This window comes from Ammospiza caudacuta, chromosome Z (genome assembly GCF_027887145.1).
Source record: "Ammospiza caudacuta isolate bAmmCau1 chromosome Z, bAmmCau1.pri, whole genome shotgun sequence".
Classification (NCBI taxonomy): Eukaryota; Metazoa; Chordata; class Aves; order Passeriformes; family Passerellidae; genus Ammospiza; species Ammospiza caudacuta.
The window spans coordinates 59499089-59525461 of NC_080632.1; the positions used below are offsets into that span (position 1 = coordinate 59499089).

Below are 26373 nucleotides of genomic sequence, written 5' to 3' on the forward strand. Positions count from 1 at the left end.
AATTCTCATGCTTTCCTTCTGATGTTATTCTATAATAAGGAATGTGAACCAGTCACCTCCCTAATACAGGAACATTTTTTGGGTTTGTAGGGCAAGAGTTTTGTATAGTGAAATGAATGTAGAATGGCAAAAAGGTAAGGAAAAAACCAGGTTAATTAAATACTGTCAAATGCCACACAGGCTTCATTGCTTTGCTGAAAAAAAAAGCCCTGCTAAAAAAGGCAAAGCACCGGTAAAATTCCACCATTTTACTAGGTGAACAGTTCTCTGTTTTTCTAGTCTTGTTTATATACAAGTGAAGAAAACTATTATATCATTGATGATCTAGGTGTTAAGAGCATGTTGGGTTCTCAGCTGCATGTGCTGGTGGAGTGACAGCCACCTCTGAAGGACCAGTAGCAGGCAGCACGTCATAAACTTGCACAGGCTGGAGATGAAGCGTAAGGGCAGGGGGCCCCTGAACAAATCACTCAGGGCTCACCCTGCAGCCCAGCTTCACTGTTCACCCACTTACCCCCTTCAGCAAGCAATGCACAAGCATCAGACTGATGCCTTGTGAAGGCTGACCTAGAACAGAGACTAGATGGAGATAAAGAATAAAGTAGGTGTTTATTAGAAGGCCTCAATGGTTACACCTTGGGCAGTACAAGAGCTAAGCCAGGGCTACACCCAAGATGAACCCAAAATGATCACAAAGTGGATGTCTGGTCATGAGGTACCACACTTTTATAAGTTCTGGTCCATTAGCATATTGGTGTGAATTGTCCAATTATATTTTTAGCTTATGAAGTCCCATCCTTCTTGTTTTTCTCTCTTCAGCCCACTGTTGTTTATGCTCTTGGGCCTGAAATTTGGATTATGTGTCCTTGGTCACCAGCTAGAGAAGGACTTGTTTTGTCTAGCTACTCTGTGCAGAGAGCTTACTATGCCCTATTATGAAGCTCAGAACTACACACTAAAGCAGCACAAAATCTGAAAAATATGAAAGCTAAAACCTGAGGCATCAATTCCCCCCTTTAGAGGCTCAAAAAACCTTTACCTTGTTGAGTCTTTATTCTAAATATTTACTAATAATGTGTGTTTAATAACAGATAAGTAACTAACAATAGTAAACAACTATCAATATAAACTTCTAATAATAAACATTTAACAACACATAAATATCTAATAGTAAATAAACATCTAAGACTAGATAAATATCTCATAACAGTAAATATCTAACAGTAAATGTCCAATAATAAGTATATATCTAATAATATTAATAATAAACAATAATAAACAGTAATAAACATCTAACAACAGTAATGCACAATTGGGTATCATGCAAAGAAGAATAATGATTATTGTGGACAGTTCTTTGGGCACAGAAGAGGAATAATGTAAAACAGGTTTTCATCTGCACTAGTCTCTGCTTTTACAGTTGTTTCAGGAGTAGAAGCTTTCCTAACTCTGGAGTAGTAAATCCAGGGTCCTTTGCCAGCAGCTTTGACTGGTGTGAGGATGGTCATGAAAAATTGGAATGGTTCACTCCTCTTGGCTTGTAGAGGATCACTGTCCACCACTTAGTATAGACCCAGTCTCCAGGCGGGAAGGGATGTACAGGTGTGTTCAGTCATGTGGGTCTGGAGAGCACAATATAATTCTAGAGCTTCAACTTTACCCCTCAAGACAAGTAAAAAACTCCAAAGTCCTTTACTTTGTAGTGATTACTTCTGGAGTAATTGCTGACAGCTTACCTCCACTCCTGATTTTGTTACTGGGATTGGAGTGTTTCATACTGGAAGCTTGTGGGAAACTTTGTCAATTAAGTTTACTTAGTTCTAATGGGCTTCTTACTTTCCACACATGAGCTGCTATTATTTATAATTATCACCATCAACAACAGCAACAATGTAAAACAAGTCTTTGTGTTTTTCAAATCCATACCTTCCTGAAGAGCCAACATGTTTTTCCCTCTCTTGCGTCAAATGGGAATAAAAAGAAACATTGTAGGATCATCTTGTTAAAATATTGAGTGTTTATAATCACGCTTTCTCCCAAGAGGCTGTTCTTACATATGCAGAACCATTTATTACAGGTGAACTTTCAGCTAGCAAATGCAGAAAAAAATTCCCAGAAAAGATACAGTACCGACAATGATGAGCATTGAAATCCTTTATCCAAGATCAGAGGTGATGAATGCTCTCAGCTACTTTTGCCTGCCACAGTATCCCCAGCCCCTTGGTAGTCCCATGTAATGTGCCACATGAACATGACACAGACTAAAAAAATTAGGACCAAAGCCATTTATTAACAATGTCAAGTATTCAAGTCAATCACAAACTATTGCTGGGGTTATCAAGTCAATGTCAAATGTTCAAGTCAATCACAACCTGTTGCTGGGGTTACCCCTGCAGCCAACAGCTAAGTACACTGATAGCTATTGGAATATAAAGGCTCAAATCCTCTTCTTCTTTTTTAAATCTATTCTTCTAAAGATTTTTATTTAGCTGACACTTTGCAGAGCTCACTTAGAGTATATAAGAAATTATTTTGTAAACCTATAAATCTGCAAAGTACTGAAATTATGCAATTCTAAATTAAAAAAGAAATCTTTCTGCTTTGATAAATCAGTCTTTAAAATTATTCGGTTAAGCAGCTGATTAAAGGTACAGAAGTATAAGGCTCTTAGTAATTGGACTCTCAACTTTGATCAGTCAGATACAAAAGCATTTTCATTTCAATAATGACATTTATTTAATTATACTTAACCTAATATATTTCAATTAAGCATACTTAATTGTTCTCACTACAAAAAGTGACTAATTCTGCTCCCTTCATCAATGCATATATTTAAGTCACTTGCAGAGAAACAAGAAGATGTTGCCACTGCATTTTCCAGTCAACTCCAAGAGAAACTGACAGCACAAATGGATTGCCTTCACCTTTTGGCATATATTTACTTTTGTAGCCAAAGGCTCTTATTTTTCTCAGAATGTGAACTTGTTGAATGGTTAAAATGGATCCCAGCAACTTAACTAAGTTAAAATTTGAGTCTGAGCACTGGTATTTTTGGTTCCTTCATTTTGAGGTGACAAAGATATAATTAAAAAGAAATCAAAAATTCAGAGTCAGCCAATTATTTTACATTTCAGTGGTAAGTTCTCTGTTTGGACTACTGAAGTTGGCCATGTAGGTCTACTTCCTCACCAGAAGTCTCACAGTATATTCATACATCATTGAAAATGAAAATATGTGAATAATTGTTTGAAAACCATTAAAACATTAGTTTTTGCCTTTTAAAGTTTGGCTGTGAAAAGGCTTCTCATTCTTACACTGCTTAGAACTTTGTCCTGAAAAGATGGTCATCCATGCTTAGAGTGATTTAGCAAGGGCTTTTTCTGAGCCGTAAATTTCAAAGCAATGCACAAGAAGCTGGCTATTAATATTGATGCAATGGCATGTTCTAGGTGCAGCATAAGTTTCTAGAACAGTTTTGTTGGCGTTCTTACATAACAACCTCATTCTTTGCTGTGAGTGGTGTGGAACTGGCACAGGGCCAGAGAAGCTGTGGGTGCCCGAGCCCTTAAAGTCCATGCCTAAGTAGGATAGAGCTAGGAGCAACCTGGCCCAGTGGAAGGTCTTCTTGCTTCTGGCATGAGAGTGGAATGATAAGACCTATAAATTCCTTTCCAAAGCAAATCATTCTGTGATAGAAACAAAGACCACAAAGCCCCACTTCTCACCTGATTTCACTCTTCCTGTATTTATGTCATTCTTTGTTAACAAAACAGCTTAGAGGACCCAGGCAAATCAGTCAAGACAGGCTTAAGTTGCAAAGAGAACTTAAAGGGAAGAACAAGACAGCTGTCTGCTACAGCCATAACCCAGCTGTGCACTCCGAATCTTTCAAAACTAGATAAAGGGAGTTAAATTATCTTTGAAGATGATGGGCAAGGGAGATGCATACACATCCTCTGAGCATTACCACCATTACATCCATAAGCACTGATTGATAGCTCAGTGAAAGAATGAACCATCTATCAATCAAATCGTGCTGCTGGGCCACAGCTCAGCAGCTTTCAGAAGGGATTTTTTTTCTGGGAAGTGAAGTCTGGAAACAAGATATATGATATACGAGATGGCATCAGTTCTCTGCATTCAGAGGGAAGAGGCAGGTAGTAGATAGGAAGGGAGAGAACTACATCAAGAGCTAATCTTTCTGTTTTTCTTTGTCATATACACAACCCTACACATACATACATAGGAAGGGTTCAGTGTTCAACAGAAGGTGTAATTAAGATGTAATAACACACAGAGGAGTAACCTGCTGTACTGCCTGAAGATGCTAGCAATGGCAGCAATGGGAGGAACAAGGTTTGGGGGAAACATTGCTGGAGCAGGCAGAGGTACCCTAAATAGTAATGATGTTGCTAAATTCTTAGAAAGGAGAATATAATGAAAACTTGAAGCCATGAAAGGGTGAGGAATACTCCTGATGATGTGGAGTAACCTGTCACCCTAAAGAGGACAAACAGTAGAAAATAATTTTGACAGAAGAGAGAAAAAGTGATGGAAGAAGGTCCCTTGAGATTGTAATTTGTACAACCTTGAAAGAAGGTCCCTTGAGATTATAATTTATACAACCTGTGAAATCATGCTGTTGGAAGCTTCAAAATGGCCCTGAAGAAGATTAATTATGCTGATTTGTTGGAATAAGCTCTAGGAGAGAACCTGGCAGAGCCGGAACAGAATTTTGCAATGGATGCATCTGCCCACCATCCTCAGCAGAGAGCAGGAATCTGAGGGAAAAAATACCTGCCGCATATCTCATATTGTTGCACCTTCTCTGCCACCAATTCCAGTACAGACCTTTTATATTGTCCTTGTTGCTGTATCACATGAATTCTCCCCTCTCCTGACATCACTTCTTCCTTCTCTCACCAGGACTTGCACTCCTGTTACACCATGTTGTGCTTCCATGGTGGGAATTCAAATTTCCAGTGCTATGGGGGCAGCCAGGGCATAGGGTAGGCGTGTATTGACTGAATGGTGGGTAAACTTGGCACACCACACCAAAGGTCAATGAACCTTTGCTGCCTTCCAACTGTCAAATCATGTATGGGCCTGAGAGCACTTTGAGTGGGACTCTTAGCAGGCCTTCCTCACCACCCAGCTGCAACACTTCAAACCTCCAGGAATTTGCAACTTCATGACTAGAATGTCTTAAATTTTATGTATGTGTGTGTAAGACTGTGCGTAATTGTATGTGACTTACAGCCACTTTTTAACACTCCTTAGTCGTAAAATGTCAGATGCATCCATGGCAATAACTAAAAACCAGTCTGCCAGGCCTTACCAACAGTATTTCAAAATTATAGCTATACAGGGTATGGCATATTGGACAAATGTGTCCTTAACCTAAATGCTCTAAATAGGAAAGCTTAAAGATGCATTATTATGGATAGACCTGAATACTAACACAAATTTTACATGAATACTCTGAATCCTTTTTTTTTTTTTTCCTTTGTGTGAATGTTCCCATCAACTTTGAAGGAATCAAAGTGCTGTCACTTGCCTCCAAGCCCTTGAGAAAACAAATACACATCTCTGAACAAGCAAACATAAAGTTAGGGAGGTAGAACCAGATAATCCTGCCAGTGATCCATTGCAACCTTACTGTGGTTCTGTTTATGATCTAGGGTTTACACTCATTCAGAAGACAAAATACAATTTGAAGCACAGCTGAGAAGATGTTGAATTTCAAAGTTAAAAGCAACACACACACAAAAAGACACAGGCCATTCCAAATGCCTAATGCTGGGGGAAAAAAAATCAAGCTTTTGCAACAAAATTAGTGTAAATTTTTTAGGAAATTTTACTTTATTCTGTGTAATATTGACTAGAAAATGCACATTGATAGGATCTGTGAATGCTAGTTATTTCAAAGCAAAATGCCTATATTATAAATCCACAGCTTTGAGGCATTCCTGCCTGACTAGGATGGACAAGTGAAATTGCTGAGCAAATCAAACTAATTTTTTCCCATATTGCTTTTCAAAATGAGATGAAAAAATTGAGGAAAAGCCATTATATATACTCCAAATATCCAAACCACACCATCGCATGAGACAGTTTCTCTACAATTCATAAGACAACTTTGAATAGGAAAATAATTTCATGTCCTGGATAGTTAGTAAAAAAGTGACAACTTCAGGTTTTTGTGTTTGGGTTATTTTTGTTGTGGTTTTTTTTTTTTTTTAAACTAGTATTTTTTTAGTAATTTTTTTAAAACTCATTTTTGCAAACTGTTTAGTCATCAGATCTGTGAGGGCAAAATGCACTCTCTTTTTCCACAGCAAGGGGGTGATGCCCCTTTCACATGAATACTGTCACCACCAGGATTGGCATATGGTGGTAGAGCTGCACTGATCCCCCTCCCTTTTGCCTGGCCAGATTGACATATGGGATGCTGTTGCTCACTGGAAATATTTATATAAGCTGAGGGAGACTTATAGCAATAGCACCAACATGCAGATTGGGAAAAAAGACAGGAAAAATTACAAGACCATTTACAGGTTGTTCACACAACCTTGCTAAGAGCTCTACAAAACTCATTACAACACTGCTGGAGTCACTAACAAATTGAAGCATTTTACAAAACTTGAAGTGCTTCAATAATTCTGAATTGCTCTGAAACACTTGTGCTTCAAACACTCATATTCCATGAAGTCTCTTTCAACCACTGCAGATTTATAAAAGGAATATAGTCTAAATTATGGTAATTTAACTCCTTCAATCGCAGGTGTGAAATGAAATGGTTCTGTATTTTTCTCTTGTAATTTTTGCTATTCACCAAGTAAAAAAAGTGGATTATTGGATGCAAGAAAAAATAAAAAAAAATTACTTTTCTGAATTTAAAAAAATCACTAATGCAACATTGTCTAAGCTATCATGAATTCTTTTGTTATTGTTAATATCCACTTCATGACCAAAAAAACACAAAAACATGAAGGGGCTGGACAATCTTCAGAGATTTTCCTTTAGTGTTGAAAGCATTTTATGGTCAGGAGAAGATGTACACTTGAAGCAAGTTGTGCTGGGAACTGAAAATATATTAGAAAATACATTAAGCTTACCACTTTTTTTTTTTTCCTATTACACCACACAGCAGAGAGCAACACTGAATTGTCTAGATCAGACGTCCTTAACTAGGAAGTTGTGTGAATAAGGTTTATCTCAGTTTAGCTACTAAAACAAAAGAATATTGGTGTGTGGGAAGAAAAATTTCAGAATACCTCAAAAGGACAGGAAAATTTATTCAGCTTCAATTAAGAAATCAATTACAAAAACATACTAAACTAATAAAAATCAAAATAATTATAAAATATGTGTTTCACCACAGTTATTAATGTAATTCAAAATATCTAAGTTCCTTGAAGAGAGTGGTCCTTTGGATTTTGATTTTAAGAAAACACCACTTCCTCTCATGCTGCTCACTGACAAAGTATAAATTTATCTTCCCAGGAAAATGCATTTCTGCTCACACTGTTGTTCTAAAAATCCTCCAGTCTCTGCTCCAAGAAGAGGCCTGAAGAGACATCTGCTGAAGCTGATTAGATTATCATGCAGTGGCATGATAATCTAATGTATATGAGCAATCCCACGCTTAAAAGATGCAAAAAACCAGAGAAAGCTGCAAGGGAGAAAAATGAATGCATTGACAGAACTGGATGCAAAAGAACTTCTTTCATTTTTCTGGTTTCTGCCCCATCCCTTTTTTTTTTTTTTTTAATCTTTTCTTCCCTCCCTCCCATCAACTAAATTAATCATAAAATCTAGGTCAGCACAAATGAAAAAGGTGACCCAGCTTCAAACTAAATGGGTAGAACAGCAACAAGTGAGGTTGCTGTGAAGGCATATGCCCCAGAGTTCAAATTGCTAGGGAACAGCTTCATGCAGCTCTAACCAATTTTCAAATGTGCTTACTCTTGGTTTTTACAAGTGAGTTTAAAACCACATATTGACCACTAATTTCTGAAATATATCTTTTGATTCATCAGGGACTAAGAGAGCATCTGTCTTGGTTTGAAAGACAAGTGTCAGCTAAGGAAGGCAGGAGCCTCCCTTGAAATGGAAAATGTAAACCCCTTCTCTCCAAATTACTGTAATTTTGAAACCAAGGGCTATCAGGCAAAGATATGGGGAAAAGGAGTAACAGTTATTTACTAGTATGTATAACAAGGCAAACAAACAATAACAATGGTAATTTTAAAAAACAGAACCAGAAACCCAGTATCAGCCTTCTTGGCAGCAGGCACTTTCCCCTTTGGTGTAGTTACGGTCACAGCCGGCATAAGCATACGGAATAAGCAAAACTCCCGGGCTGGTGGACGATTTATCGGAAGCTCCGCAACTGTAGCTGGAACCACGGGGCGTCTCAGCAGGCAGGGGGTGCAGGGCTACAGTCCGGCAAAGCTCTGAGCACTGGCCAAGTGGCGGGGCGGAGCAGCACGCAGGGCAGGGAAAGGCGGGCTCGGGATCCGGCCACCCCAGCAGATGATGAAAAGTCCCTTTTTTAGTGAAGCAGCTGTTAATAAGGTCCCAGTTCAGCGGCTGCTTTCATGAGCGGAGGCTCACCCCACAGCAGAGAGAGAGAGGGAGGAAGAGAGGGAGAGAGAGAGGGAGAAAGGGAGAGGATATCTCTGCCCTACACTGGAAACCTCAGGTAAAGAGTGAGTAGCCAGCTTCTCCGTAGTACAACTTCTTTTCTATTTATTATGTATCCAGTCATTATGTCTACTAGCGGCATGTATGAGGGAAAATTCCTTAAGTGGAAAAATCCAAAAGGAAAACTCCTAAAACCCCAACAGCATCTGTGCTCAGATTCCCTTAAAAGCTTTTCACACATGAAATCTGTAAAATCTGTATATTTATTGGTGAAACACAAGTTAAAAAAAAAGCCAAAAAACCCAAAATAACAAAACCAAAACAAACCAGAGAAACCAAACAAAAAAATGCTGTCAGTACATGGCAATTCTCTCAAAGAGTAAGAAAAAGTATGGAATAAAGGAAGACAAGAACAGGAATTTTTCAGAAGGTTGCATACAAAAAGAAAATACCTGCAAGAGTAAACTACATACATGACAAAACCAGTTCTGTGAAAAGGAACCGCATGTGCTACATGAAACAAATGAAGTAACTCTCATGTAGAGATGGATCTCATACCCATCTTTGTCCAGACCATAGAAGGGGAACCTGCTGCCTCCTGGATCGTTCCTCATCCTTGGAGAAATATCCAGCCCTCATGTAAAGGGTGACTGTTCATGGGGGGAAATAAAGGAGAATTCAATTGTGATTTGCAATGGGCTAAACACTGCTACATCTAAATCCAGTATCAATGTGCTTCTACTTAACCAACAGAAGACCAGTTAGACACATGCCCGAGTATAAACATCTGTGGTAATCACATATTCTCTGAACAGAGAGAGACATTGCTGTCCCAGTATTTTCTTGGGAAGCTGTGAGAAAGCTCAGAGAAATAATTAAAACAATTATCTCTCTTTCTGTAACTGTTGTTTATAGATGTGATTCTCCAGAGTGTGCAAATAGTGTGAAAGAAGATTCCTAACGGCTAATCAGGTCTTGGGTCAAGCATTGTTTCTAGATGAACTGTAGATTTCTAATAATAAAGTGGTTTTTTTCATGCCTTCTGATGATGGGGTCTCTGTATCACCTTTGTCTGTCCCCAATACCCCTCCGGTGATAAAAGTCTTAGCAAAACAAGACCAGGTCATACACAAATATTTAAGAACTCATTCTGAGGTGGACAGGCTTGAACACTTCACCCTGTAAAACTCTCTCTCCATGTTTCTAACCATGTAATGGTCTAAAATTTACCCACTAAACAATTTAGTCTTGTTCCTCACACAGTGGGCACCAATTGTTCAGGATACAGAAAGATGGGGTCAACTGACTAGGCAACAAAAAGGTTTATTGGAAAATCAGTTTCATGGAAGGGTGAGACTGTAAGGTTGTTACATCCAAAGCCATCGCGTCAGAAGCCATTCTTCAATTTAAAATTCTTCATTGTAATTCTAGCTACAATGTCTTTTATAAATTTCTTACACAATCAGCTACTTTCACAAAACCCCCTAGCATCTTCATAAATCAATTGCTAATCGCTACGTTCTACACAATTTGCTGCAATGCATATTCTTCTATCCAATCATATAACCCTACAGAAACTTATTGCTTTATCTTCTACTTTTTACCACCTCTATAACAAGTTCTATTGGTAGACTTTGAAACTAATTTTTTTATTTACAAATTTATTTGCTTACATGAGGCATATTTGTACTTGCTTAAAACATTTCTGCTTAAACTACAAATCTTTATTCTTATTTTGTGCTTGTTTGACTATTCTATTTTAAACCTTCAAGCCTTCTCCAAGGTCTTAGATGAAACACTGTATTCATCTCTATCTCTGAGCTTGTATGTCCGAGGCCTTAGGAACTCTCTGTTCTTGCTCTTTCTCACACATTGCTAGTTCAGATTCATTGCAATATTGCTTGTTCAGGAAATTTAATGTAAAAACCTTTTCAATTGAATGACCTGCTACAAGTATATTAAAGTCATCTCATGATTTTAAAATTTCTTAAAAGAAAGGTTATTTGCATAGTGATCATTTTTCACATGCAAGACCAGTGGCTTTTTTCAGCATTCAGATTCCGCATCTTCTTTCTCACCTTATATTTAATTTTTACACCCAGTAGCAGATAGGTTAAAGAGACACCACAACCATGAAATACAGTCAAGTAATTTCAAAAGAGTTTAAAATACAGTTTAAAAGCTAATTTTATATTTTTAAAAACTAAATTTTATATTTAGCTAATTTTATAAAGCTAATTTTATATTTTAAGTCTATGAGGCACTTGTATGTTGTCATTTTCTCAGATGACAAGATATATATAGTACATTGTATCTATATCTATAAATATACATATATATGCATGTATATATATACACAATATATATAGATATACATTGTACGTTGTCATTTTCTCAGATGTATGTATATATGTCTCCCCATAAAGACTTTGCCAAAAATAAAACCTTTACTCTTCTGTGTAGTTGAATCAAAAGGTACAGAAGATAGAAGTCAAAACAGGATTGTAGAGACTGAATGCAAATTGAGGAAACAAATTTTATTTGTGGGAAGCATATCCTGCCCACTTCAAAACTTACTCTTCAGTATTTCAGGTTGATGTTTACATACCTAATCGATTTGTTAAAAAGCAGAAATACTACTAAATCCATGTGGGCAAAGAAACCAACTTGCAGGGTACCTCCTCTGTCCTGCTGAAGAGCTGCTCTATTCAGCATAGCTGGGCATCACAGGCATCAGCAGCTGACATTTGGGCACATTTATCTCTAATGTGCATCACAGATACTGCCTTCTTGGCAAATGCCGCCTTCCTTGGTACAGCGCTGCAGTGGAGAGAAAACACCTAGAAGCTTTTTGTGTTGACTAGCAAGTTAAGAGAACACAGACTGAAAGAACCGTGTTAGTCAAAATCTGGTAAAAACAATGGTAAAACTGAAAGTAACTATTAATTTTGTAACAAAAATCCTTTTTCTGTGAGTTTAGAATAACTGTATTTTGTAAAGATGCAAACATCATAAACTTATGGAGCTGCCAGAGATGGGAGGTTTTTACAAAAGGCAGCAAGCCTGGACTTAATACAATTTCCCAAAATGATTAATTCATGGTGTGGGGTAACTTAGGTATGTTTTAAATCTTGCAACAGGTCTTTCTCTAAAATGTCTAAGAAAAGTGACTTTTCTGGTGGGAGTAAAGAGAGGCGATAAATAACAGTGGATAGGAGAAGCAGTAACATGGAAGGAGAAAATCAGCGCAAGAAGAAAGCTGTATTTCTTTCATAACCAAACTCAAAATGAAAGCGGACAAACACTACACAAATAAGAGGAAGTATAAGAAGAATCTACCACACGAAGACAGGGGGAAAAGCTAAGAAAGCTGAGAATGTCTGAGGGACAACCAAAATAAGAAGGAAAATTTATAGCTGTCATTTAAGACGGAGACTAAACAAATAAGCTGCTATGATGCCAGGATGATTTTCTGCCTTTTTTTTTTATATACCTTTTATATTACTTTCATGTATCCTCAGTATTATATGCATACTTGTAGTTCCTTAAGTCTGATAACATCATGGTCCCAGTATTTTGTTAGGCCAGGAGACCAGACATCCTAAAGGTCTTGTAGTACAAGGCCAGAAACTCTTACATTATCTTGAGAAGCTGAGGCCCCCTCTAGAACGTATCCTGTAAACTAGAGATTTGGCCCATCCAGAAGTGTATTCCTCAGACGGGGGAGTATTATGCCATTCATCCAGGCCTTCCAGTGGGGCATCCTTGCTAGATATGCTAATTTGTAAGGTCTATAAATTGTACACACAGTCTATATGTTTGTGCTTTGCAGCACACATCACCTTGGTGAAACAGAGCACCATAAGTATCCTTACTAAAATACAGAGGTAAAAACCCATTATTCCCTAAAACATGTCTGGCTTTTAAATTTTTTCAGACCAGGAAGAGGCATTAGCTGGAATACTCTTGTTTGTTTTTCAAAATGGTAGGCCAGGATACAGGAAAAAAGACTAGGGAATATTAAGGCAAATTAAATGTATAGACATAATCAGAAATGCTTGAGGAAACTCACTGGGTACCATGGAGTTGGTGGTCATATCTTAAAAGACATATATGTAAACTTACATATAATGCATGTGTGCGTGCACTTCTGTAATGGCAACACATTGCAGTGTTTTCCTTAAGATCTTGGTGACTGAACTACATGACCCTTAAAGGTCCATTTTAGCCCAAATTATTCTATGACTGTAGGATCCTAGTATGTTTCTATAGAAAACAAACAAGCAAACAAACAAAAAGTTAGTTTGAATTGAAGTAACTTTGATCCATTGGAGAAATGGTCTAAAATTAGTATTTCTTTAAAAAGAAACACAACAAAGTGCTAAGTGTTACACTTAATAAAAATGACAACACATATATATACAAAAAAATGGGAAACAATTGTTTAGCAATTAGTACTGTCTAAAAGGAGCTGAGAATTATCAAATATCCATGTAAGAATCAGAGCTGCAAAGTTGTTGCAAGACAATAAGTAAAATTAATTGTGATTTGCATTAATAAGGCTACCTAATTAGCACTTGAAAGGTTATTATCTTGGGGGGTAGCATAAGGGGTGGCATGAAAAGACCATGAACACAGCATCCATTAACATCTTCAACAGTACTATTTTGTATGAGTATACACAGCGTGAGTAATAGTTTTGTAAATCTGTAATTACAGATCCATGTAGGACCATTTGTGCCTGGTGGACTTCTTTGTGGGAGACAATGACAAAGGTACAGGATGCAAAGAGAAATGGTAAGTATATACCTGGGCTGCCTGGCCCGCTGTGTCTGTGGAAGGACACAGCTGGCACCTTTGGAGATTGCTCCACTGAAAGCAACACTCCTCAGCTAAAAACTGTGGTCAATGGAGTTGAATTCAGCAGCATTTAGAAAATTAATTTTCATAGAAAGTTTTGCCTTTTAAGATATCATGGTCTTTAGACAGAGCAAAACTTTTGTATTACCTTACTTTATTTTCAAATTTCTATTACCTTTTTACTAGATGCCAGCAAAATTTTAAAATCTCTTACCACTAAAACTTTTTGAAAGCATTAAAAGCAGTTCAGTATAAAAAAAGGACAATGCATAGTCTGTGTTAAAGAAATTAGATTTGTGCCTTTAGTGTGGCAAGCCAGCCACAGTTGTGCCAATCCAAAAGTTAAAAAATTCCAATCCTAACAATAGAAATTGATTAAATAGTCATTTATTTGTTGATTTGTTACCCTAGTTTTCCTAGAAAAACACATTAAAAACAATACACACCACCTCATCCTGCAGTTTTACAGCATTAGTCCTACTTGTTCTGCAGTACACAACATCTACTCCAGCTTGCCCCTTGTGTTTTTAGTAACTCTCATTCCTCATATGGAGGATGATGTCTAGCAGCATGCATTGAAATGACAGATAACCACATTGTATTTTCCTGTGGAAAACAAATCCCTGTCCAGAACAACTGTTTTCATTTTGTAAATTGCAGCCCAAATTTCTTGATATATAACTCAGCTGATGGGGAGCCATGTCCCTTTTCTGTGAGCTCATGCTCTCTGTGGAATAGCAGCAACAGCTTAATCTCACTCCATGAAAAGAGGAAATGGCAATCCAGAAAATGTTAGGGCTGAGGATTTTTGTATTTTTCTCTTCTTGTCAGGCTGATACCTAGATTTCACTCAAAGAAAAAAACAGATTGTATGACCAAATCTTGAAGGTTTGTCCTACTCACAATATAAGCCAAATGAATAGGAAGCAAATGGACATTGCTGATGCTTGAAGACCAACCTAACTCCAACTAAGAGCCTGGATCCTTTTAGTTTCTGACAATGCACAAATTCTACACAGTATATTTCTATATACCTATAGAAATGACAACTTTGGGAAATCATACAAATTTTACACTTGTTAAAAAGCTGCTTTAAAATCTGACAGTTGAGAGGGATGAGAATTTGGTTATCCAGAACCACTCAAAGTAGCTTGTAAAGCTCAAAATTCAGAGAGAAAAATTCTTTATTTTCCTGTCTGCTTTAAAAAGAGACATATCATGCTCCCTTTTCATAAAAAGCTGACCTTCCCTCAGAGTCAACGGTGCTGCACCCCCTGGAAAGCAACACTTTAATCTCAACTTGAGAGTTATGTATAAAAAAAACTACTTTCTTTTAACATGGAATGGAGCATGAATACTCCTCTAAGAGGGTTTTCTGGTCTATTTCATGATTCACCAGGTAACAACCTATTAAGGATGCAAGCAACAATAATTGTGTTTCATATTCTTTGAAAAATTGTCAAAAAATCCAAATCAAACCACCTTCAACATTTTCAATCAACATCTTCAACATTTTCTCAGCCCTACCTAGAACAGACAGCACTGGACAGGTGCCAGATGCTTACCCTTTTTTCTGGAGGATACTTCCAGGCTTTCCTCTCCCACAGCACATACTCAGCTAAAATAAACATTTCAAAAATTTGAATACTCCCTGTGGAACTACACTGAATCATGCATGTTTGCATATGACAGCAGAGGTCAGCTGAAGACCTTTTAAGTCCTTTGAGTTGCAGAGAGTGGACCTGGTGGATTGAAAAGCAAGATTTCATGTGACCCCAAGGCTAGCTTTTATCCCAGAAGCATACTGCCAAACCTTTCACTGTTGTATTTTGGGCTAAACCATTCTACTGCAAAGTCCAGAGGACTGTCGATTCCAAAGGCAGCATGAAGCTTCAGGCTGCATGGAGAAAGCAGAAGGCTAAGCTGCCTTCTGAGACATAAGCAGATCTCCCACTATAGTTCTGGTCTTTCCTCTTAACTATCACTTTAACCATCACTAAAAACCATTTTTACACTTTCAGGAAGGGGTCCCACAGCTCAAATGCCTTGTAGACTTTCAAATTCCCCTCCCAAATGTCAACACTGGCTCTTCTCAACACCACACCACACTTGGCTTCTGCAACACAACTGATGGCTATTGCTGAAGGTGTCTTTGGGTTTAGGCTAAAGAAGGACGCTTCCTCAAGGATTTTTTTTGCAACTGTGGAACTATTTGAACAATTTTGGCATAATTCACCTGCATTTGTTTCACACATGGAAAGAAAATACATGCATAACCAAATCTGGTATTCCAAAAATCAAATTCAAGATGGTTACAAGTATTAAGATTATTACGTATACTCTTTCTTAGTGCTGCTATGATGAAACAAATAGGAGAGACAATGTAATGATTTTAAATACAATTCTTTTTATAAGAAGCAAACACAACCCCTTTCTAAGCCCTAGGAAGGGCAACAGTCAAGAAGGGTGACAAATCCTTTGAGTGTAAAACCCAGAATTTCCTCCACTTATCATGGTGTACAACCAATCTTTCTCTAGAAATGGTTCAAAAATATAAATACTTAAATACATAAAAATGGAAACACTCATACAAAATCTATAATGATTCTTTGTGATTAAACTGCCATCCACATGAATAAGACATTACCTGCATTTAGACTCAAAAAGTATTTATTCTGCTATACCCAAAAGAAGGAGGGAATAAATGGCCTACTCAATTACTTCTAAAAGAAGTAAAAAATTTACACTCATAGAAAAATTGATAAGAAGCCTGGTTATTACATGCTCTTTAGAGATTTTGCAAGCTGATAAAGAGTAGCATATATGACAAAAAGCAGGAAAAAAGCACACTGGTAGACAATAAAACATTTATTGATCTTTGGCTTTAGAAATTGTCTTATCTTGGATATGGGAAAACCTATGTAAAATAATGAGGTTTTTTAAATTCTTTACAGTGCACAAGTGCAAGGCATGCAGAGTACATGTAAGGATACTAAAATACTATAGGAACATTACTGCAGTAGACATTATATGTCCAACATGGGTTAACGCTTTACAAAGGCAAACAAGTTGATGGAGCCACTTGATAAACAGCATATATCAGTTTCTCTTAGATTTGCTGTGGTATTACCATGAGCAACTAATAGATATAAATTTGCATACATTTTATAATTTTATAATGTATGCATTATGAAAGCGGAGTTAAACTGTAACACTTCAACAAAATGAATAGGGAATAAGAAAGTTGCTTCAGTTTTCATTTTGTAAATTGCAGTAAAATTCAGTGAAATTTACCGTTGTTAAAGAAATTTAGGCATTTAAATGACAAACCAATTCTTATTATTTTCACATTAATATAAAATGACCAAGGCAAAACTATCTTCTTAAATGCTCTACAGTAAAAAATGTAATGTAACTTCTTAAAAGTGCTGTAAGGAAATATTTAGCAAGCTTACTGTAGCAGGTTTTCCCTAAGAGTGTACTATATACAGTACGGATTTCTACAGCCACTTTTTAGAGCTAAAAGCTCAACATACTGTGACAAGCCTTCCTCAGAAGAGGGCTTCCTTTGGTAGATTTGAATCAGCAACACCATCTCAACTTACAAGCACTTCACATGCAGAATGTATCATTAACGCAGGAGCAGGGCCCTGTTGTTTCCTCACTTTTTTAACCTCCTTGCTGAACCAGTCAGGTTCTACCTTCAGCTCTTGCATTCCTGAAGGTGGACAAGCAGTTTTAGAGTAAGGGTGGTTTCACTATTGAATACTCTTTAACAGAATTCTACAATATTTTACAAGGCTCAACTTTTGGAAGCTTGGTGTCAGTCAGCAGTATCACAATTGGTACTCTTTGTGCTCCAAATCCATAAGGATTCAGCGGCCTTCAATGTTGCTTTTCTGAGCCCAAGCAGGACTACTTACCTGGCTGAAATCACCCATGCGCCTGGGGTATAATTAGTGACACCCAGGTGTCACTACAGAACTTTGTAAGTCAAACCATTCCAAATCCTGAAAATACTTGCCCTCAGTCATAAAGAAACCAATGCAGAGGTGGCAGGTGGCAGAGGGAGGGGTGTTAATTTAAATTAGGGGTGTTCAATTATCAGTCATATATGGGCAAAATCGTTAGCTTACCACTTAAGTAAGAGGAATGGAAAAGATTTCTTCAAAATCTTATTTGTTTCCAATATGTAAATAGCAAAAAACCACACATGGATATTACATAAGCCAAAAACTGTATGAAAAAAATAATTTCATAGCAAACCCTATTTCAAAGGTTACCAGAATCACCCACAATTAGGCACTTTACAATGTACAAAAAGAATGCTGGAGGTTGTTTATTAGCTGTAGTAGTTGTACCCAAGTATTATCCACACCACTAAAAAAACCCAAATATAACCAAAAAACACTCCAAAGTGAGATTTTTCAACTTGTGCTGTGCTTTTCTGATCACAGATCCTGAAGAACATTTAAAAGCATAGAAGCCAATTTGGTTTTAAACAACAGGTAATGCAGCACCATATCCATTTAACGCAAACACCACTTGACACCATCCTCATTGTGAAGCATTACAGTGTTAGTACTTGTAAATCTGTAACTATAAAAATCATTTTAACAGTATTCTAGTAGTAAGAGGAAGCTAAAATTTACATATATAACACCAGAGTCTTCTCCATTTGGCAAATACTGAAATGAAGGTAGGGGAATCTTTTTGTCTTAGGTCTTTATTCTAGAGCAGAAAGTACTATGTGCTTTTCACTTAAAGACAAAAATAAATAAGACTATTAACTGATAAACAACATTGAGTTTGTGTGTTCCCAGTAACAATGAGACAAGTAGAAGATTTAAAGTAAATTATTTATAACTTGGAAGATGTTCCCTGTGCAAATGTGTAAAATGTCTACTTTATGAGAAATTTTAGGCTGAAATTATTAAATAGCATCTTTGCATTAATATTTCCTCACATAAATAGGAAGACTGAAACATTGGACAGCTTTCAGTATCTTCTATTACAGAATTTTTTTCCAAGTATAATCCTCCTAGAAAGCCTTACATACTGTTAACAATGGAACAAAGAAATGACCAAAGATAGGAAAAATAAAAACTGTTGGCATATCATGACATGGGTATGAACTGCAGTTATGAAATATAATTTTTGGTGCCTTTTTCTTTGTCCTATGCTTTTATGAAAAATACTGTGAATATGTATTCTGGAAGCTTAGAGCACATACGGGAAGCAGAGTTACTATGAACAGAAGAAGAGAGAATAAGTCTGACTTTAAGGAATTTTAAGCCAGGTTTTAAAAAATATATTGCAGCACAATAAAAGAATAATGGCTTACTACTAAGGAATTTGTAAAAAGCCATTCAAACTATTTTGAGATATGTATTTTATAGACAGCAGGGTCATTATGGATAGTATGTTGTTGTGAAAAAATGCTGCAAGTACAAATTCTAAGGGCTCCTGACTGATGTGTAATCACATGGAAAAAACCTGGTATTTACAGGCTATTAATACTTCAGCCTAAGCAACAAGCTTTAAAAAAAATAGCATAGAAGTTTTTGACTTCTAGTTGCAGGCACTGATATTAATTTTAAAAAATGAAAATATGAGCCATGGTATTAGGATTAGAAATAATTTCCAATAAAAACACCATTGAAATCAAAGGTATAAAAATACATATACACTGGCATGCAAAAACAACATTCAGTGCAATATTACTCTCCTGGCAGTCCACAGTGAGAGAATGGAAAAAGTTAAGTGCAGCATATACAGATGTCAGTAAAATCAGCCTGGAACATGTTGGCTTCATGATCTCACCTAGGAGGAAGACCTTTCAATCTAGTACTCAGGAATGCAAATGAGACACGCCATATACTTCATCATACAGTACATGACTGTATGTGCTGCACAAGTCACAAAGCATGGCAGGCCTTCCTAGAAAAGCAGTTGCACAAAAATCACTCTGAAGCAGACACCAATCTGTATCAGCCTGCTTGGTGAGATCAGACATCTGGCTTCTAAGCATCTGTTGCCTAGATGCCCTTTAGAGTAGGTATCTGCGAGGTCAAAATATTGCTTTCTTTACCATTTGGGATTCAGGCTGTAGATGCTAAAAATAACAGTCTTACTCATAATTCACATGTAATATTTTATTTGAGATACAAGTAAACTGCTGCTGCCTTCCTCCATTAAGATTTTGCTCAGGCATACAGATTCCTCCAAGAGAACACAGAGTATTCTTTGGCCTTGTTTTGTGCAATGTCTCCATTTTGTCTGGGTACTCAATTCTTGAAATTTTAGTTGAAGTGTCTAGGAACTTTCTAGTGACAACATTAACTGTGGGGTTAAGTCTGAGTGCAGAGGTGCTGTGTGGAACAAATTAATGTGCAAAATGTGTCATGAGAAAAATCATGAAGCATAGTATTTAAAAACTGATCAAAATTATCTCCGTGAAAAGCACAGCTATTTGAGAATACAGAAACATAAGGCCTTTTACCTTGGAGGACCTTCCAACAGCTTTAATATCAGATGTGCTCAATTTTCTATTTGATATATCCCAAATGTCTATTACCACTTAGGTGTAGTTACTATAAGGAAGCACAGCTCTTTGAATTGTTCCTTGGAAGTTAGCTGAAATTTCCTTACTTGCTAACCCTACACATAGTGAGGTGATGCTGCCTAAATGTTGTGTTGATGTCTTGGTAGCATTTTTGTTCTTAAAACAAATTTGACTTTACAATCCAGGGAAGAATGCATTTCTGTTTAAACACCTTGCAGTACTTGTGACCCAAATGAGAAGAACAGCTGCAACAGAAATTAATTTTCTGCAAGTATCTTCTGTACAAGGATGTTCTCTTGTACTGATGCTACTATTTAATCTGTGGATCCTTTATGCAAGCGAATTCTGGAGGAGGGAAAGACTGTGCAGCTAAGAAAACCTCAAAAACTGGCATAACCTATAGTTTGAGAAGGAATTAAAAGAGGACAAGTGTAGCCTGAGAGTGTCACCTACAAAGTGTAAGAATAGGCTTTCTATAGTCTATTCTCCTGTTCTTAATCAATGTCTCTTAGCTCAGAAATAGCCCAAGTGTTATGTTTGGACCTCCCTGAACTTGCTGGAAGACTTGGATTTTTTGCTGTCTTAACCCTTTTTCTAAAGGGACCCACATAATAAAAGTGCAGAGTTTAAACAAATATCAACAAGTTTGTTCATATTGCAGATGGAATTTTAAGTTATTTGAAATATTTAAAGGAACTAATCCTTCAAAAATAGATAAATTTAAACTAAACAGAAGTCAAAATACAATCTTGAATTAGTTTAGCCTACTTGGTTCTGAGAAGGGAACACAGGGACAGTGCTGTAGATCAGCAATGGAAGCCACATCACTAAGAGAGGAAAAGAGATCAGAATTTAAGAAGAAACAGACATGGACTCTTTACCACAGGAACATTTCCTTCTAAAATCTCTCAGAAACTAAGGGAGATCTCACTGTGGCCTCCCAGTACTCAAAGAAGGCTTATAAAAAAGAGGAAGAATGACTTTTTGCACAGGCAGGAAGTTATAGGACAAGGGGGAACACTTCTAAACTAGAAGAGGGGAGATTTAGATTAGGTATTAGATGGAGACTCTTGCCTATGAGGGTGGTGAGGCATTAGATAAGGTTAGCCAGAGAAGCTATGGCTGCCCATCTCTGGAGGTGTTCGAGGCCATGTTTGATGAGGCTTGAAGCAACCTGGTCCGGTGAAAAGTGATCCATTCCAGATTCATTCCAACCCAAAACATTCTACAATTTTTTTTATTAAGTAGTGGGCAAAAAGCAAGACAAAATGTTTAAGAAACCTGAGTAACACCTACCAACCTTTCAGTCACACTTTATTGCTTTTCCATTTCTGCAAGATGCTTTCCTCTCATTGCCAGGTGCCGCTAAAGGTCTCCATGAAACAAACAAAAAAGGCATTTGCCAGCTGCTGTTTCAAAGGAACTTACTACAGAAGTAAGCAGATATTCCTTTGACCCTTACACAATATATATGGAAGTCAGGACTATCAGGGTTGCTGATTTTCTTTAAAACACATTTTTGATCATATCACATACTTGTCTGAAACACTGCTCACAACCTTAGCAATATGGTCCCTCTGGTTTCACTGTCACCACATGTTTCAAAGGTTTTTATTAGCATATTTTAGTTTTTCATAAGCCTTCTGGACTCATGTCAGGATTAAATGGACCCAAAGAAGGACCGTCTCCCACTCACTGCTGACCGGAAGGTCAACCATTCAATTCTGCACAACAATGGTCTGTAGAACAATGGAACAGCTCAGCGGCTACAAGTACTGATCTTCATGTTTGTAACACTAGGTGCCTATTTTTCACTGTGATCAGTATAATGTCTGAATTGTAAGTCAGCATGAGCTCTTAGCAAAACCTTTGTGCAGCTGAGCTACACGATCCTTATTACTTTTGCTGAATGCATTATTATATAACTACAGTTCACTTTTGCTTATAAGCTTTCAGAATGACTGTTAGCAAAAACTGTTAACATTATTTTGAAGTATCTCCAAGTATCCAAAATTTACTCCTTCAGATTTCAACAACAGGTTACATCTCCTATATAGTGAGCTTCATCAGGCAAGTTCACTATCAGAATCAAACTGTTTTGCATTGTTTTATTTTTCTGAATAAAAGATTGGCATTGAGCACCTAACTCTAACTTAAAAGCTGGCCTTACTAATTCTGTTAGTAATGATGTATCTCGCAATGATATATCTTGAACTAATGTGAAAGCGGGTGCAGTGTTACTGGACCTGTCATATTTTGCCATTCAATTATTCATCTGAAAAATACTTCCCAATAATGACTGAAATTTGAAACTATGAGGTCAAATATTATTCTTTAGGCCAATTCACAGTTAAGCACTTGTCCCTATTAGTTACAAAAAGTTGGTGTGAAAACAACAAAGCTTGCAGTCCCAGTCACACTGAAATACTGCAATGAAACCAGTAGCATCATGCAAGGTGTTCTCAGATGTCCCAAACCCATGCAGTAGGTACTATGCTGGTGTACACAAACCTTTCTCCAGTAAATGCAACTTAACAAATTAATAAATAACTTTAAAAGCTTTCAACACAGCAAGATAGTTTATCACCAGCTTAAAATCTTGACTTTCTGCATTCATTGAGTTTGTTCTCCCATATGGTAGGTTTGCTACATATTAAAAATTAGTTAAGCTTTTCCATTTATAAATGCTTATTATATGCCAAAGCTGTACACAAATTCAGGAGAAAAAGAACAGTAACATAAAACCAGCCAGTATTAGCTAAAAAAACCCACTGACCTCTGTGAAGTTTAATATTAACTGTTTAAAAAAGCTACTGCATATAAATCCCCATTCCTGTTTTGCAAATACACAAAACATCTGAAAAACTGTAATTTTATGACTGGAATATATCTATCCAGTTAAGCAAAAATTGTAAAGTTAATACTTTGCTCTTTTTCTTACTACATGGCTGTTTTATTATACAGAAAATCTATTTCTGAAGCCAAGATATATTAATTATCATTATATGGTCAAGTTAGCACAGATTAAAGTGGAAAAAGATGATGATTTGACAGAACAGAAATTTAAAGATTAACAGTTTAGGTAGATCTTTTCTTCCAAGACATAGTAAGTTCTTTAGTATAGTTAAGTACCTCTAAAGAGGCACAAAAACCAACAGCCCTTTCAACTGAACTGAAAAAAAAAAGAAAAAGAAGAAAATTTAAAAGTTTAATTTCAAAAGGGAATCTTGAAATTATTAGAAACATATACACCCCTCTCCTATAGCTCTGTAAGATACATTCAGGAATTTAAAATAAAGATTCCATATTTCATACCTTCATATATATTATATATTTGATATATAATATATATGTACATTACACATATACATACACTAGCAGTCAGCAGGATTAAACTGTTTTGTTTTGAAATGTTTGACTGGTGTCACTAATTATTTTCTATTCTTTTGTAAACTCAATGGAATTTATCTACTACCTCAAAAGAAGAAATTTATAAGATCCAGATGCAATGTGTGGATCAATACTAGCACCAATACAGATGGCCATTAATTCAAAATGACTGCAGGGACTGAAATAATATAATTGTTATAACTCTCTTCTTACTGCACAAGCACTCCTGCAAAATATGTAGGCAGCAATACCTGTCAGGTACATGCATCTACTCCTCTTTAGTTTATATTTTATACAACTTTCCTTACTGTAATATACAGTATCTCTTTTGTCCTGTTGGATTTTTAATTTTCCAAGGAGAAAAGTGATCAATAGTTATCCAACAGATCTATTTTTTAAAATCCCCTCTCTCTCCTTTCACTTGTATGGCTCAGTTTCAGCACTTAATTGATAGGCAGCCACGATCACTATGTCCAGTACCCTTTGAATACAGTTCAGTCAGTGACTGTTGATGCTTAAAAACCAAATTTTTGAGTTTGGCTCACTGTTTATGGAAACCAAGATACCCAGAGGTCATATCTTTTCAGCATGCTTATCACCATCTACAACACAATAATGTCAGTCAGTCCCAGGACTATAACTGAATTAGTTACCTACCATTTGGGTAACAAGAATAACCAACCCAGTTGCAATTTTAAACATTTTAAGATTATTCACCCTGAGAACACCAAGGAAGTCTTTAAAAATAATTATGACATGTTTTCTCTTCACATATATAGTTTTCTTTTCTCTTCATCTCCTCTTGGGTACCTGGGATACCTTGTATCTAGAACGTGACCTCACACTTGCTCAGTCAGTTGACTTCATGCCACAGTCAGGTACTGGTGATAGAAGAGACCAAAAAGGCTTGTAGAAAAAAGGCAAGCAGCAATCCACCAAGTGAGGAAAGACAGGAGTCCCCGGAACAGGAGAGGAGTGAAAATATTCTTTAGGCTTCCCAGAGCCATCGTTATTTGTACTACAGTTACTTTCATCTTTCCATCAGCAGGTGGAGACTCAGAATAAACAGAACTGGGAAGCAGACTGCTTTCTACTGGAGTGTCAGAATTCAATCCTGGGTAGATGCCCCAAGAGTAATTACCTGTTAAAAATAAACAAGTAACAGATTTTTGTAGAATTAAATTCAACTTATGTTAATTCAATCACTCTACACGTCTTTGATATATTTTTAATACACACACACACACACACACACACACACAAAATGCTGTTTTTATAACTTTGTAAATACAAAGTATATTAATCTGGCTTCCTGGTCATATCAGGAAGTAGGATGAATCAATCCTACTTCACCGTGGGGTAGGATTCATCTTGTATTTTGACATCCTAACATCTACATGTGATATAGCTGCCTTGAAACCTCTGTATGTCCTGGGTATGAGTGATCTTACCAGATGGAGACGTCTACTCTAAGGCAGGATGAATCACAACTTAATAAAGCCGATCTCTATCCACTGCCTTTTTGCAAAGAGAATGATACAACCGCATGGCAGGCTATGAAATACAAGTCTCACAGGAAAGAAAGAAAGAAAAAACCCAAACCAGAGCTACTTCAGATCTCCCATTAACTACATGAACACTCTATCTCACAATTTCCATTCTAAAAGCCTACTAATGATAAAAAAGCTGAAAAATTCATGTATGAGATGTTAATGAAGTACAGTCAATCATACTTTATACAGTCCACTTTTAAAATACTTCTAAAAAGATATATATTTCAACAGAAGTAAACAGTTTAATTGATTGCATTACACAATCTCTCAGAAATAAATAAAACAAATTAGCATGTAATTGGAAGATATCAAAAGCAGCAACAGAAATAACTACTTACAAGACACATATGAATGTTTTAAATTACAGGAAACTACAAGATGTTTTTATATTGGAAGTACTCATGAATTCTAATTCTCTTTAGTCAGGTGAAAATAAAAAAAGCCCCCTGTAGAACAGAATAAACTACTGTTGATCCAATTTTGCCTACCTAGTGTTTTTAAGAGCAGAGTTGTGTGAAGAAGCATTACCAATGGTGCAACATACTGCAGTGCAATTACACAGAGATAATAGAATACCCGAGCCACCTAGAAAAAAGAAAGAGTATAAGTTCATGATTCCTGGTTCATCAAAGCAGACTTTTATGAACATGTCTAGAAAAAACAATTTATTTTAAAAAACAGTATTTATGCACTAAAGCTGTTTTAAGAATTTTCTAGTAACTCCTGGCATGGGACATATTGTCTTCAAAAGACCTAATAAAGAAATCCCCATAATGAATTCTAGTTTCAGGACATTTACAAAACTGAAAAGAAGGGCTGAAAGAAAATAATTAAAAACATCAAATCTGTTAAAAAATAGAGAATCAATTTTGCTTCTGCAAACTGTATGCCATTATTCAATGACTCCTACTTTAATATACCAGAAACAAAATTAAATATATATGTTTAATTTTTCAAGTTCCTGGCCATTTACAAGCTAAATCCTATTTCAAAAATGAAGTAGTAGTCTAAAGCCCCATAAAAGGTAAATGAAAGCTTCATTAATATTACAGTCCTTTTTCAAAAGTGAGATATTTTTAAGATTTCCAACTGGAAAACATTTGTATTTTAGAAACAATGATAACTTGAGTTTTCCTTAGATCAATAACAGCATTTAAATGATCTTTATTTCAGTCATACACCATGGTTCATCAAAGTCCATTCAGATATATCCCTCCCTCTACTCTCCCACAGGTTCCATTTTTCTCAAGATTGTAACATTACGTATTTTTATAAGTTATTGACCAAAAAGATTAAATTAAATAAAGATGGGGAAAAGTGATAAAATAAGAGTAAGCAAGCAGTGAAATAAAACTA

The 26373-nt window shown here is 36.5% G+C and overlaps 1 protein-coding gene across 1 annotated transcript in view; it reads right to left on the reverse strand.

The window, feature by feature from the left end:
* Positions 1–19370: 19370 nt before the first annotated feature.
* TMEM161B (transmembrane protein 161B) overlaps positions 19371–26373 on the reverse strand; it is a 37911-nt gene continuing 30908 nt past the window's right edge. Inside the window, exons 11-12 of the mRNA XM_058823560.1 lie at positions 25506–25602; positions 19371–24605 (exon numbers count right to left, since the gene is read on the reverse strand). Coding sequence (XP_058679543.1) covers positions 24328–24605; positions 25506–25602 — 375 coding nt within the window. The 3' untranslated portion in view covers positions 19371–24327. The remainder of the gene's footprint in view (positions 24606–25505; positions 25603–26373) is intronic.